This window comes from Microtus pennsylvanicus, chromosome 9 (assembly GCF_037038515.1).
Source record: "Microtus pennsylvanicus isolate mMicPen1 chromosome 9, mMicPen1.hap1, whole genome shotgun sequence".
Lineage (NCBI taxonomy): Eukaryota > Metazoa > Chordata > Mammalia > Rodentia > Cricetidae > Microtus > Microtus pennsylvanicus.
Genome location: NC_134587.1, coordinates 68,365,199 through 68,380,932, shown reverse-complemented (window position 1 = coordinate 68,380,932; position 15,734 = coordinate 68,365,199). Strand labels below are relative to the sequence as shown.

At 43.8% G+C, this 15,734-nt stretch overlaps 1 protein-coding gene across 3 annotated transcripts in view; it reads left to right on the top strand.

The window, feature by feature from the left end:
• Positions 1-15,734, top strand: part of Adam9 (ADAM metallopeptidase domain 9) — a 61,754-nt gene that overhangs the window by 34,950 nt on the left and 11,070 nt on the right. For all 3 annotated transcript variants that reach the window (XM_075986374.1, XM_075986373.1, XM_075986372.1), the window contains exons 12-18: positions 3,521-3,692; positions 5,101-5,193; positions 6,026-6,221; positions 9,293-9,398; positions 11,134-11,317; positions 14,389-14,469; positions 14,870-14,975. In XM_075986374.1, the coding sequence (XP_075842489.1) occupies positions 3,521-3,692; positions 5,101-5,193; positions 6,026-6,221; positions 9,293-9,398; positions 11,134-11,317; positions 14,389-14,469; positions 14,870-14,975 (938 nt within the window). The remainder of the gene's footprint in view (positions 1-3,520; positions 3,693-5,100; positions 5,194-6,025; positions 6,222-9,292; positions 9,399-11,133; positions 11,318-14,388; positions 14,470-14,869; positions 14,976-15,734) is intronic.

The window sequence follows — 15,734 nt, the reverse complement described above, 5'->3', positions numbered from 1 at the left end:
TGTTCTCATGAGCACAGAACAGATTTCTAGGGCATTTGGCCTCTCTTGTTTTTCCTTAGGAATACCATGTTGTTCTTTGCTGGGTTTGATTTTTTTTATGGTCTTGCTTGGGATTTCTCTTTAGGGCTTATAACAGCCACCCTGACAGGCATACGGATGCTTTGTGGTTCCGGTTTGCAAACCTTGGTGATTAGTGACTCTGAGCCCCTTTTCATGCAGCTCTTGGGTATTTATTGTCTCTATCTGAAAATGTATATTCAAGACAACTTTCTTATTTTTAAGTTGAGATGTTTTTCTACCATTGAGTTTTCTTTATACATTTAAGTATTAACCCTTTTTCAGATATATGGTTTACAAATATCTTCTGTGAAGGAGCTTTTTCCACATACCAAAAACCAAAATTAGATCCCTACCTTTTATATGCATGATGTCAAATGGATAAAAGACCTAGGCACCTAAAACCATAGCAGAAAACATCCAGGGAAAATTCCTTGATATTGGCCTTAGTAGTGGTATAATAACCAAGGTTCAGGTTACCACATAGACAGATTTGTAGGTAGGTAGATAGACAACTATGAAAAAATTTTAACAAAATGTGGGTTTGTCAGATTTGTGGCATATAGGTATATTTCCTACTAATTTTCAAAAGTAAAAATAATCAGCAGGACTACATGGTGACATCATGTTATGATGGCTGTGTGGGTTAAATGGCTAAAGATTCCCTGGTGATCTCAGATGTTCTCAGATGTTACATTTTTCTCCATTGTTCCTCATGTGTTCTTTACACAGTCTCACACAGGGCAACAGAATGTGGTTGGTTTGAATGCATTGAATCAGCATCATAGCAAGAAAAGAAGTCAAAACTCTTCCCTTTAATATCATTTTACTAAGAGTGAGCCCAGATTTGAATTCTGTACTTCACTGTGACTTCGGTCATCCCTGTCTGTTATATGAATCTAAATCTGTGTCTGCCTGAATGCGTGTGTGTGTGTGTGTGTCTGTCTGTCTGCCTCTGTCTGTCTGTCTGTCTATCTATCCCTATCAAAGGGCTTTGCTCTATTTATTGAACAGCACAGAAAGCATTATATAGAAAAGGAATACACATGGGATACTTTATAGAAATCTGTAACAGTTTTACAAGGGGTAAAGTCGCTGACTATGACTGATCCCAACTGAACCAGATAGCAAATAGTATTGCAAACATTACTGTTTATCAAGCAGTTCTGTATGCTCCATTCAGTGTTTATGGTGGATTTTCACTTGTAAGATTGCTGTTAGCCTATTTGCTATGTGCTGCAAATGATTCTCATGACACATGCATTACTATGGGCTAGGTACATGGAAGAGTACATATTTAACATTATAGTTTAGATTATAAAAATTGATAGCATGGAAACCCAAGGCAAGCAAAGCTGGTTATTACAGTGTTCTCTTAGGTTGTTACATTGTTCGCTTAGGTTGTTACATTGTTCTCTTAGGTTGTTACATTGTTCTCTTAGGTTGTTACACTGTTCTCTTAGCTTGCTACATTGTTCTCTTAGGTTGTTAGATTGTTCTCTTAGGTTGTTACATTGTTCTCTTAGGTTGTTACATTGTTCTCTTAGGTTGCTACATTGTTCGCTTAGGTTGTTACATTGTTCTCTTAGGTTGTTACATTGTTCTCTTAGGTTGTTACATTGTTCTCTTAGGTTGTTACATTGTTCTCTTAGGTTGTTACACTGTTCTCTTAGGTTGCTACATTGTTCTCTTGGGTTGTTACATTGTTCTCTTAGGTTGCTACATTGTTCGCTTAGGTTGTTACACTGTTCTCTTAGGTTGCTACATTGTTCACTTAGGTTGTTACATTGTTCTCTTAGAGGTGAGTTAAGCAAGCAGGCTGAGTCCACCGTAGGACAGCAGTCTTAAGTCCTAAATGACTCAAGGTGTTACTCTGGCTGTGAGGTCCAACAAAGACTCCAGTTTCTTATAACTTAAGAGATATTTTTATAATGTATTGCCACAATTGGGAAAGCCAGTAACTAAGAAAAGGGGAAAAAAGTCAGGCCTAGCATATCAAAGTTGAATTTTTATAACTCTTGTGTGCACAGCCCATCTAACCTTCAGAGTGACAGTCATTATTAGCAGGTGCAAACTGAAACTTTGTCATTAGAGCAGCTGACCGCACAATGCCAGCTGCCTCTAGGTGACTGTCCTCTTACTTTATTATCCCTGTGCTAAAACACCACAACCTGTAGTAATAAGGGGCGGCGGGGCTGTGTCCCCAGCACCCCGCCCACACGGCTAGCTTTACCCGAAATAATTACACGGAAACTGTATTCTTTTAAACACTGCTTGGCCCTTAGCTCTAGCCCTTACTGGCTAATTCTGATATCCCTATCAACCCATCTCTAACAATCTGTGAGCACCGGTCTTACCGGGAAGATTCTAGCCTAAGTCCATCCTGGGTCGGAGCTTCATAGCGTGCGTCTTCCCTGGAGCAGGTAGCATGGCGTCTCTCCTACGTCTGCTCCGGAGAGGAGAGCTGTCGAGTCTCACCTCACTTCCTCTTCCTCCCGGCATTCTGTTCTGTTTACTCCTCCCACCTATCTCCTAACCAATGAGAGCCAAGCAGCTTCTTTTATTTTAACCAATGACCTTCCTCCATCAACAACCGAGGCAGCTTACTTAAGAGCTGACTCGAGGCTTCCAGTTCATAGGTCTAGGGTCCATTGCTGTCATGTTGGGGAGCATGTCAGCCTAGGCAAGCAGGCAGGTAGCTGAGGGCTTTCATCGTGATCTACAACCATGAGCCGAGAGAGAGAGAGAGAGAGAGAGAGAGAGAGAGAGAGAGAGAGAGAGAGAGATAGACACACACATAGAGATAGAGACACAGACACAGAGAGGGACACAGAGAGAGAGAGAGAGATTGAAAGAGAAAGAGACAACAGAGAGATACACAAGAAAGAGACAGACACACAGGGAGACAGACAGACACAGAGGGACTGAGACAATACCCAAATCTATGAACCTAGGGAAGGTGGCATTCTCATTCAAACTGCCACAGTGAAGCCTGTGTGCTGGAATTGCCCATTTGTGTTTTTTTCTCTTGGCTCTTAGAGAGAGTGGGGGAGGGGAGTCATACCTCCGGTAACAGGATTGGGAAGCACACAGGTAGCTTCCAGTATTCGAGATGTAGCATTTTAGGAACATAAAGCTCAATTCTGACTGAGACTAGGTAAGTTTTTAAGGTTTCTGTAGATGGAAAGAAATTTTGATTTGTATTTCAATGTTTTAACACGTAATATGCTTGGAAGATATTTCCACGGAGGCCGGTACAGTGTGACTTTAAATGGTGAACCCTGTACTAACTAAAGCGATTCCTGTATTTATTAGAGATAGATAGCCTCATTTTTGCCCACTTTTGTGTATTCTCTGCTTTTCATTTCACAGTATTTACTTCTTACTGTTTAATGATCTGACTAAGAACAACAAAATAAACTCTGACAATGATGTGTGATCGTTTTCCTGGTGTTTATTGTAGAGGTTCGAGAAACTTCAGCAGCTGCAGTGCGGAGGACTTTGAGAAGTTGACTTTGAACAAGGGAGGAAGTTGCCTTCTTAATGTCCCGAAGCCTGACGAAGCTTACAGTGCCCCCTTCTGTGGTAACAAGCTGGTGGACCCTGGGGAAGAGTGCGACTGTGGCACCCCGCAGGTCAGCTGACCTTCAGCTTGACTCTGGGCACCTCTGGTGGAGGAGAGGCTGTGGGCTTTTGTGGTGAAGTGAGGATTGCTACGGTGTTGTGTGGCTGTCTCTGGGTCTGGTCAGCCCCCGGGGATCCTACCTCATGAAGCCACGGCTTCCGGCAAGCGCTGTGATACCATTCTTTTTAAATGTTACCCATCTGTCTCTTATGTTTATTGTAGCTATTCAGTTGCTACTGGTGTTACATATCTGGTTAGTTCTTTAAGTGTTCGCCATGCTGGTCATGCCATTCAAGAAGCTGGACCCATTTATTTAGTGAATTGCAGCTGATTCATCCTCCAGCGACCCTCAGAATAAAAATTCTTCCTCTTGGCAGACCAGTGTCTTCTTGTTAATCTTTCCTTTACCTGTGGGTCCCCGGCTCCGTCTGTTAATCGTTCCTTTACCCTCAGATCCCTGGCTGCAGGGCCCTCAGCTCTGTGCACCTTTCATTGTTACTGTACCCCAGATACATTCCTCCCAGAATACCCACTGAACCCTTTCCCTTTGGGCTGCCGTTAGATTCAGAACACACTTGTTCAGTCTGTATTATTCTCAGCCATTTTCCTTGCCCAACCATATTTGGTCTGGAAAGCCTTCCCATATCCTAAGAGACAATTGTTTTCTAGTTTATGTGGTTGGATTATGTGGTTGAGGACTTCTCTTAAACCCTTTGGATTCTCCTGACCTCCAGAGAAGCTGTCTTTGGCAATGGGGTCTCTGAGGAAATGCTTAAGATTAGCGCTGCAGGGTGGATCCCTGATTCACTAGGGTCAGTGTCGTTAGACGAAGCAGTAGCTGTTTGTTTCCCTAGCTCAGCTTTCTCTCCAGGGTAAGCATTGCAGACACTGTGTATGCCAGCCTGCAAGAGAGGGTTCCCAGAAGCTCTCCGTGAGAGCCTTGTCCCTGCATTTCTAGCTTTCAGAACTGTGAGAAAAATACATTTCCATTCTTTTTTTCCGATTAATTATGCATGCACACATCACTCACACAGCACACAGCACAGACACAGAGACATTCATACACAGAGACACAGATATATTCACACAGTACAGACTTACTTACCTGGGACTCAAACCGGTGACCTCGGGCTCTGCAGGCTGCGCTCCAACCCTCTCAGCCAGCTCTCCGTCCATTGCATTTCCATTCTTTAAGTCCCTCCGTGTTTGGTTTTTATTATGGAATTACCAGCTGTCTTTTGAAATGTGTTCAGACTTAAATACTTGGAGCTAACGAGGCCGATGTGCCTTGAAGCACAGCTATGGGGAGAAACAGCGCTGGCTAGGTTAGAATGAAATTACAGGTCAGGAAAAGAACTTTACCAGTGGCTGTGCTGCCAATGACTCCTTATTTATTGGTGATCGTTTTCTGTTTGCAGGAATGTGAGTCGGACCCATGCTGTGAAGGAAGCTCTTGTAAGCTCAAGTCATTTGCCGAGTGTGCATATGGCGACTGTTGCAAAGATTGCCAGGCAAGGAACTCTCCCTGTCAGGGGCAAATCAGAGAAGGAAAACTGATAATGGAAATGCATCCTCCGAGGTCGCCACACACCACTTTTGTTATCTGTTCTCTTTATATGCACCCCACTTCTGTGCATGTGTTTTTCTGTAAGGGGTCTATTGAGTTAGTTTGTGTGTTTGGTGGACTGGGGATTAAATACAAGGCATTGTGTTTGCTGGGTAAACACTCTACTGATAAGTTATGACCCTGTCTTTTATTTTCTTGATTTTCTTTTTAAAGTAACATATATCTGTTAGAGAAAATGCACAAATACTGTAGTAAATTAAGTTGATTAAGAGGATCTGAATTTGATCCCCAGAACCCTTTAGAAACAGAACCCTATGGTGACATGCCTTGTGATCCCATGATCCCAGCCAGGAATGTGGAGCTCTTTCCAGACAGACTGGTGGGCCGAGCTGCAGTGGTTTCTGGTCCTCATCTCCCACGCCAGCCACACTGCCACTCTAGCTGAGCTCCCATGCCAGCAAGCTCCCTACCTAGTGCATCATCTCCCCAGCCCCAAACTCACCTTTCCGTGCTGCTGTTGGTTTCGAGGGAGATTGTCATCGTAGTTAGCACATTGCTTCTGCAGTGTTTGTTTTGGTTTTACTTAATTTGCATTTTTCTTTACTTTTTCCATTTTATAGTATTTATTAATTGCCTGTTATGGGGTTTGTTTACTTTTGTGTTGGGTGGTTTAACTTTATTGTTAGAACCTTTATATATTCACTGTGGTTTTAAATTTGATGGATTTGTGGAGAGTGCCCTGATATTCCTGTTTAATTTGGATCCCATGACCTTAGTTCCTTCCAGGAGGCTCTATGTGCAGAGGAAAAACCAGTGAGTGTGATGTCCCCGAGTACTGCAATGGCTCCTCCCAGTTCTGTCCGCCAGACGTCTTCATTCAGAACGGCTATCCCTGCCAGAATAACAAAGCCTACTGTTACAATGGCATGTGCCAGTATTACGACGCGCAGTGTCAGGTCATCTTCGGTTCAAGTAAGATACTTTATAATTGATTGATTTGATGTTACCGTCTCTTCTCATTAGGTTCTTTACTGATGAGGCTCTCAGGTCTTCACCCTTCTTCCTCTGGTGGTGGTCATGCTTAGGAATTCATGTCTGCTTTGGTGATCAGTTGATGCTGTGTGCTCCACTCCCTCTTCTCACTTTGGATAACACACAGTATATATTTATACACACACACACACACACACACACACACACACACACACACACACTCAGGTTTTTTTGAGCGGAGGGGTAATGAAGACTGTACCCAGAGCCTCACATATACTAGGCAATGCGGAGGCCCCAAAAATGAGAGCCTGTTTCAACAATGAGCAAAGGTCAGAGAGTTGGAACTTCCCTCTAGTCCTTGAAACAAAAGTCCCACCTAGATCAGAGTTAGACAGTTCTACTATCCTTGACCAGAATGACTCCATCAGCTCTACCAATAGCAGAACTGCGTGAGTCAGTCCATCCTCTTTGTGTGTATGTGTGTGTGTGTATACATATGTATCCCGTTAGCTCTGTTTCCCTAGAGAGCCTGAACAATACAAAAAACAAGCCAAAACGGAACACAAACAGCAACATCCTGTTTAGATTTCTTTATACAGACTGACATCAGTAAAAGAGCCTGTACCACTGCAAGACAATATGAGAATAGTGGTTAACCATTTGCAGTTCAACTAATGGTAAATATTTAGCAAACTCACTCAAAGGAGAGACAGCTCTAGAGGCAGAAAGGCAGACAAGATGGGACAAACGGAGAGAGGGAAGAAAGAGGGAGAAACTTTAATTTTCATAGTTAAATTATATGATTTCACTTTTTAATCTACAGTATACGTTTCATACAGATGAAACTTTAAACAAAAAAACCCCTAAAAACATATACTACACACCCATCAATATACAGATTGAAAACAAGGAGCTGGGAAGATGGCTTAAGGGGTGCAGAGCTTTGCCATGCGAGTGTCAGAACCGGAGTTCAAATCCCCAGAACCCACATGAAGGAGTTCACACCTAAAACTCTATGCCCCTGTGGAGAAGAGGGAGCTGAAGAGCCGACCAGCCTGCATTCATACTCACACACACTCATACTTATGCACCCATGCACAAAGACACACTTAATACACACACGCATGAGAAACTAAATCAGGGTCCACTTAATAAGACTACTCTAGGGGGCTGGAGAGGTGGCTCAGAGGTTAAGAGCATTGCCTGCTCTTCCAAAGGTCCTGAGTTCAATTCCCAGCAACCACATGGTGGCTTACAACCATCTGTAATGAGGTCTGGTGCCCTCCTCTGGCCTGCAGGCAGACACACAGATAGAATATTGTATATATAATAAATAAATATTAAAAAAAAGACTACTCTAATACACTGTGATATAAATGTATCAACAAAGATGAATCACATGCACATTTTAAATGATGAATGCAAACATAAAGACTATATAATATTGAAACTAGAAAACTGGAGGCAGAGGACATAGAGCAATAGCATGCTTGCCTTGTATTCTGATGCTAAAACAAAACAAATCACACTCACACCCTAGACCAAACATTCTGTAGGCAAACCACTCCCTGGGGGGAATTCAAAGTTATCTCCATAAGGGAACTGGAGCTTAACTGGATCCAAAGATTTCTGTTTGAGGTAGAAACACAACGACTTCACTGTTCTTGAAATACAAGGTCTGGCTATCCACAGTGCTAGTGGCGTCCTGTTCCGCGGACTGCACTCTGCTGCACCCTTGTAGTTTTAATCAGCAGAGCACGATTGGGTCCCCTTGGGAGAAATGTCGCTTTTCAGCACGTTTCCCCAGATTGCAGTGACTGATTTTTGATGCTAGTGGTTTGTGCAAAGAGCCTTCCTTAAATTCTGTCTCCCCATCACTTGCTCCTCTCTCCTTGAGTTGGCAGGAGCAGCAAACAGATTTGACTCAATCCCTTCCTGTATATGATCTGGAAAATCTGTAACTTTCCCTGTCCTCTGAGGACTTGGATGGGAACACTGTGTGACATTTCTCCCGGGCAGCCTTCTGGATATTTCTTGCCCCCTTACGCTGAGGCTCTGCCTCCTTTCACCCACACCCATCTTCTTTAAAACTAACTTAGCCTTACACCAGGCATGTGGGAGATGCAAGGGGATTTCATTTAGGAGGGAGAAGGACTTAAGAAAATGAGGGTGGGCGAATCCTTTGTCATATGGTGTAGGTCTCACTCTATCTAATGGAAGCATCGTGTACAGTAATAAAAAGGCAGCCTCAGTATCTGATGCAGCGGCAGCAGTGATGGGAATGTGAGCGCTGAGCGTGAGTGCCCCTCCAGCTGTATCTTACTGCATGCCCTGGCTACTGCTGCAGAGCCGTGACCAGTCACCCACGGGAAGAATTTAAGGAAGACACATTTTGGCTCCTGATTTCTGAGAGGTTCAGTCCATGTTTGCTTGGCCCCGTGGACATCTGAAGAACATCACAGTGATGGCACCACGTGGCAGAGAAGCTTCTCTACCCCATGGTGGATAGAGACAAGAAGGGAAGGATTCAGGGGAGGGGCCACAGTAAGATATGACTTTAAGGGCACATACCCCCTCTCCTCCCACCCAATGACCTGCCCTTCAACTAGACTCTGCCCCTTGATTTTCCCTGTTTCCCAATAATCCCGTCATATTATGAACCCATCAATGGATGGTGGGTCTGGAAGATCAGAGGTCTGGACACACCTCAGACACTCCCAGGCAGGCTTTATAATCTATGTCTTTCCCAGTCCAATCACGTTGACAATGCTAAGCTTCACACTGTGCGTGTGTCTTAATTGTAACATTCATTTAATGGTATTTGTTGTAGAATTTGAGTACTTGAGTCCAGACTTTATGTACAAGCCAAGCCGTGATTTTGCGTATCTTTGTTGTGTATGAAGTGTGGGACAAAAGCGCTGTGTGTGGAAGGCTGAAGCTTGCAGTGTGCAGGTAGTCCCTCCAGATGTGAGACGAGTCTCAGAGAATGCTTCCAGCTCTGAGTCAACTTGCCTCAACTCCTTCCTTTTTTAAAATGTTTAACATTGCAGAAGCCAAGGCTGCCCCCAAAGACTGCTTCATCGAAGTGAATTCTAAAGGTGACAGATTTGGCAACTGTGGCTTCTCCGGCAGTGAGTACAAGAAGTGTGCCACGGGGTAAGTGGAGGCAGGGGTGTGGAGGACTGTGAGCAAGGGCCCGGTCATCTCCGGAGTCTTGTCCCGTCGAGTCTAGTGGGTTTAGACCCTTTGTTCATCCATAACCTCCAGTAAGATTCCTGACTGAATACCCTCCTGCTTCCTGCAGGAAAGTTTCCAATCAATTGGTCTTTTAGTATTTCTTTTCCAGCCTTCCATGCATTTAAACTTCCTTGTTACTTTTGTAGGCTAGTGAGAAGGCTTAGCAGGCTAAAGTGCTTACCACCAAGCTTGACAATCTGAGTTGGTCTCCTGAACCTGTACTGTAGGTGGAGAGCACCAATTCTAGCAAGCTTTCCTTTGACCTAGACATGTGCCTGTGCAGGGGCAGCTGTGTGCAAGGGAATACATGCACAGAAACACAAAATCAATACATAAATGTAAAAAGCTTGATTTTTATAATTAATGTTTACTTATAAAACTTAGTATTATAAGCAAGAAGGCATCATCCCAGTGCGTTTCCCCCTGTTCTGTGTTTGCGCTCTGCACACACCCACACTGGCATTTTACTTGGCGAGGATGATTCTGCAGTGCAGTGTGCTGCCTCTGGGGGGCGCAGCAGCGCATGGAAGGTGGTGCTGACTGAGCAGCAGCAGCAGCGGCAGCAGCAACAACATGATTACTGTGGTTTATGTGGTCCTCTTGCTCCTTAACTCTGCAGGAGTGTTCAGTCATGCCAACTGTCCTAGTAACTGTTCTGTTGGTTACCACGGCAGCTTATAAAAGAAGGTGTTAAAGCCGGGCAGTGGTGGCACACGCCTTTTAATCCCAGCACTCAGGATGCAGAGACAGGTGAATCTCTGAGTTCGAGGCCAGCCTGGTCTACAGAGCGAGTTCTAGGACAGTCAAGACTCTTGGACAGAGAAACCCTGTCTTGGAAAAACAAAAAACAAAGCAAAACAAAACAAAGAAAAAAAGAGTGTGCCTTTGTGGTTGGAGTCTGTAGTCTGCAAATCTGAATCCTGGTTTAGCTTCCTCAAGGCTCTCGCTTTAGGCTGAGTCCTTCACCTCTGCCCTTCTTCTCTATCCTGTGACGTGGGATAGTTGAGGCACCTCTTCCCAAGTGTTGCTGTGAGATCAAGAACCCCGGGGCGGAGGGTGTCGTGCTAGCCATTAGGTTATAACACTTGTGCTGTGTGCCTTTCTCTCCTACCATTCCCTCACCCAGAGATCCTTCTTTAGTCTTGCCTTCCTGTGTGGGCCTGCACATGTGTGTATATGTAGATATGTGCACATTCACAAACATGAGCCATATGTTTCTCTCTCATTGCATAGACTGTAGTCCTCTAAGGTTTTTGTTTATCTATGTGGCATTTGTTTGCTTATATGTTATTTGTTTATTTATTTGGTGTTTGTTTGCTTATTTGACACTTCTGTCTCATTTCCTGTGCAGACCCATTTATAAACACTGTATTTGTCACCGACTTGATTAGTTAAACTCTGCTGAGCCAGTCGACAGGCAGTGGAGAGGGGGCGGAGTGGGAGAAGGAAACACCTTGCTTGCTGCTCTACCTGGTGACTGTGTTTTAGCCATGGCTCCCCTCTTCCCTGCTGCTTCAGGAGAACTGTGTTGACTTTCTGTGGAGATTTCCTTCAGCCAAGAAACAGCCAGCATGTCTTCACATGAACACAAAAGCTCCTTTTGTGTGCCCACAGAATGCGTTTCATGTCTCCGTTCTTCTCCCTGGCTCGGCAGGAATGCTCTGTGTGGGAAGCTCCAGTGTGAGAATGTGCAGGACATGCCGGTGTTTGGAATAGTGCCGGCGATCATCCAGACACCTAGTCGAGGCACCAAATGTTGGGGCGTGGACTTCCAGCTTGGCTCAGATGTCCCAGACCCAGGGATGGTGAATGAAGGCACAAAATGTGATGCCGGAAAGGTAACCTATGCTTTCTATTTACAAACAAAAACCACTTTAAAATTCATTATGAAGTTGGTGGCTGGCCTCTTCCTTCTGGAAAAAAAAAGCCAGTATCATGCATTTTTAGAAACTCCCAAGCCACTGGGAAGAAACCTGGGGACAACTCGAATTGTGCCACCTGTATTTGTTCAGAGGAGTCCTCTGATGTCCAGGATTCCATGCTGGAACACACTGTACACGTCTTTGTCTATGAGTGTGCTGTCCTTGCTTAGCCAGATTGCTTTTACTGGGAAACATAGGTGATTTCCACAATGGGAGCTCGACTTCCTGGATTTGTGTGTGTGTGTCTGTGCTTCTGGGTCAATAATGTCATGGTGCCTGTCCTGCCCATGTGCCTTGTATCTCCTGTGAGCCCAGGGTTTGCCAACCTTGGCTTACAAACAGTGTTTCCATGTGTGGATGAGTGGATGATCAGGGGCTTTTATTTCCAGCAGAAAGAGGTGCTGGCTGTCTAGTTTCAAAACCGTCATCAACAAAACATGTCCCTCTTCTCTCTCAAGGTTTAGCAAAAGAGATGGCTCTGTGTGTGTGTGTGTGTGTGATAATTTCTGCTTGATTGGGTTGTTAAGTATTTCTTTGGAATGCAACAGCCATGGTTAGTGAGCTGAATATGTGTCACTTCTAGATGTATATTCTGAGTGAGTCTGCAAGGAGTATCCTCTTACAACATGTAGTATCTGGTAATTATGCATCTAGGTCTTTCACATTCTTAATGTGTTAAAGCTTTAGAGAAATAAATAGTTAAATCCTTAGTACCATCCTATTTTCATTTCTCCTGTAAATTTCTTTTGAACTAAGAGTGCTACATCTGTGTCAATTTCTTGGCAATTATATTTTAATTGTAGGTTTTATCTTTTATTAATTTAAATGCCCCTTTGCTCAATTTTAATATTTTTATGCTAAATTTTCCTTTAATTGATATTACTGCTTACTTAGTTCATGATTAAATTGTATCATAAAGTTAAAATATTTTTTTTTTGATTTTTTGAGACAGGGTTTCTCCCTAGCTTTTTGGTTCCTGTGCTGGAACTAGCTCTTGTAGACCAGGCTGGCCTCAAACTCACAGAGATCCGCCTGCCTCTGCCTCCCAAGTGCTGGGATTAAAGGCGTGTGCCACCACCGCCTGGCAAGGTTAAAATTTTTTAAACTAAACTTTAAAATGAAATTTGTTTTTAGTGTGTGCCTTGAATAATTAGATGTTATTTCCTCCCTAAGTTTTTTTGGGGGGGAGAGTTTTTTATATAAAATTATTACATTTCAATATTAAAAAAAAGAACATAGCGAACAATGAGGACTACTGAGAACTCAAGAACAATGGCAATGGGTTTTTGATCCTACTGCACATACTGGCTTTGTGGGAGCCTAGGTAGTTTGGATGCTCACCTTACTAGGCCTGGATGGAGGTGGGTGGTCCTTGGACTTCCCACAGGGCAGGGAACCCTGATTGCTCTTTGGGCTGATGAGGGAGGGGGACTTGATTGGGGGAGGGGGAGGGAAATGAGAGGCGGTGGCGGGGAAGAGACAGAAATCTTAAATAAATAAATAAACGGGAAAAAAATAGGTGTTCCCCTTTCCTACATCCATGCCAGTATTTGCTGTCATTATTTAATCTTAGCCATGTTGACTGGGGTAAGATGAAATCTCAACATAGTCTATGCCCCATTTTCGATCTGGTTATTCTCCTTAATTTTTTGAGTATTTTATATATTCTAGATTCTTAACCCTCTGTTGGATATGTAGCGTTCTGTAGGCTGCCTCTTCTGTTCAGTGATGGCATCCTTTGCTGTACAGAATCTGTTAAGTTTCTTGGGGTCCACTTGTTAGTTGGTGGTCTTAATGCCTGTGCTTCTGGGGTCTGTTCAGAAAGTCATTTCTTTGCCTATGAATTGCAGTGCTTTCAAGAAATTCCCATTTCATCATCTTCAGAGTATCGGGTCCTACACTGATGTTGTTGATTCATTTGGAATTGAGTAGAGCGATTTCTTTCTCTTTTTTTTTCTCTTGGGGGTGGGGTTTTGAGACAGGGTTTCTCTGTGTAGCTTTGGAGCCTGTCCTGGAACTCACTCTGTAGACCAGGCTGGCCTCGAACTCACAGAGATCCGCCTGCCTCTGCCTCTCTAGTGCTGGGTTTAAAGGTGTGCGCCACCACTGCCTGGCACAGGGTAGTTTCTTAAGGTAGGCACTTAGAGCCATGAGCTTGCGTTTTAGGATTGCTTTCATTTGTTGATGCTGTCGCTTGCATTTGACCCAGTTTTTACAATTTCCTCTTGGTTTGTTCAAAGACCCATTCGTTGTTCAATAATGTTTTCTTTAAACTCTCCTAGTCCGTGTGTGTTCTGGGATCTCTCTTGCTGTCTTACTCCATTGTGGTTAGATGGGATATGAAGAATTATGTCAGTTTTCCTCTTTGTTCAGGCTTTGTTTGTGTCCTAATGCATGATACATTGGAGAAAAAGTCATACATTAAAAATATATAATATTGGGATTAACCATGCCTTGAAAGTTTGATGATTTCCCCAATGATGGGTCGAGCAAGCAAGGTGACTCACGGGGTAAAGATACCTGCTGTCAGCCTTGATAACCTTGGTACACACACACACACACACACACACACACACACACACACACACACACACTATAGCATGCACTCATATGCATATTCACATGTGTTTGCACATACCTGTATGTGTGTTGACATTCACACTCACATGTGCATACACACACATGCACGCACTCCAAATCAAGAGGTAATAAGAAATTAAAAATAAGAATCTTTCAATGAAATAATCATGGTGCTAATCTTTTTTCTCCTGATATTTTGTTTTGTTTTTTGAGATAGGGTTTCTCTTTATAGCCTGGGCTGTCCTAGAACTTTCTCTGTTGACCAGGCTGGCCTTGAACTCACAGAGATCCTCTTGCCTTTGCCTTCTGAGTGCTGGCCTTAAAGGCGTGCGCCACCAGTGCCTGACCCTGATATTCTTTTTAATGTGTCTAGTTTTTGTATATCAGTTAATTCTTTGTTTTTTCAGATTTGTAGGAATTTCCAATGTGTAAATGCTTCTGTCCTGAATTATGACTGTGACATTCAGGAAAAATGTCACGGACATGGGGTAAGCTGTGTTCCCTTTGGTTTGTTCATGATGGTAGAGCTGAGGCCATGATCCCAGTGAGGGTTAGAGAGAGTTCCCAAGGTTTCTAGGCTGGGAGAATTTGTTCATGTTGGTAAATGTTTCGTTTAACACACACGCACGCACGCACGCTTGCACACACACATACTTCATACACATGCACACACATACACACAGACACACACGCACGCATGTATGCACACACACACACTGAGTGTGGCAGTGTATGTCCATAGAGTGAATTTCAATCCATTCAGGGCTGCACAGTAAGATCCTGTCTGGGGTGGGTGTGCGTTTGTATGAATTTTGTTCTTAGTTCCCATTCCATAGTTGATTCAGAGCATACACACAATTAATAAGTGGTATTTTGTTTGTTTTAAAGGTGTGTAATAGCAATAAGAATTGTCACTGTGAAAATGGCTGGGCTCCCCCAAATTGTGAGACTAAAGGATATGGAGGAAGTGTGGACAGCGGGCCGACGTACAATGGTAAGTAGCACCGACGGGATTGGTGTGGCCTCCAGCTGCTTTGGTTATAAACTGGTGTCCTTATCCCTTTCTTCACTTGCTGCATCAGCCGTGCCTTGGAACTGTGTTCATTCTGTTTCCTGTATTGCTCACAGATATTTCTGGGGTTTTATTTTAGTTCAGTTTCTTTCAGGGTTTTGCCTGTCCTTAGAGATTAGCCCTTCTTTCGGTCTTTGACCACCTTGCTTCCTGCTGTGCACGTCCAAATCACACTGAAGGTCTCTGGTGTCCTTGCAGCTCTTGCTGCTCTCAGCTCAGTACAAAACCGTGGCCATTAGGATGAGCCCAAGGTCTTTAGCATGACATAGATATGCCCAACATGAATTCCCTCAGTTTAGCTCCCAGCACACTGCTGTGTGCCTCCAGCAAGAAGTAATTCCTTCATTCCCTCTGGGCCATTGTTAGCCACTGTAGTGTCTTCCTTATCTCTGTAGCGGTGTCCCTGCCGCCTGGATCTCAGAGTCTGCTCCTACTCTCTGCTCTCCTGGAGCTGCTACACAACCGCATGCTACTGTAATTTGCTTTTTATTTTCCTGGGGAGAAGATAGGCTTTCTTTTCTCAAGTGGACACTTGGGGGAGTAACTGGCTCATAGGTGATGCCGAGTATTGCCAGAATTGCCAGATCCTCCCCAAGTGGCTGCAGTAGGCCAACACTCTCTGCCCCTGTGGTTTCATTTGCTCGTGATCAAAGGCTGTTTGGAAAATCTCTGTGGTTCATT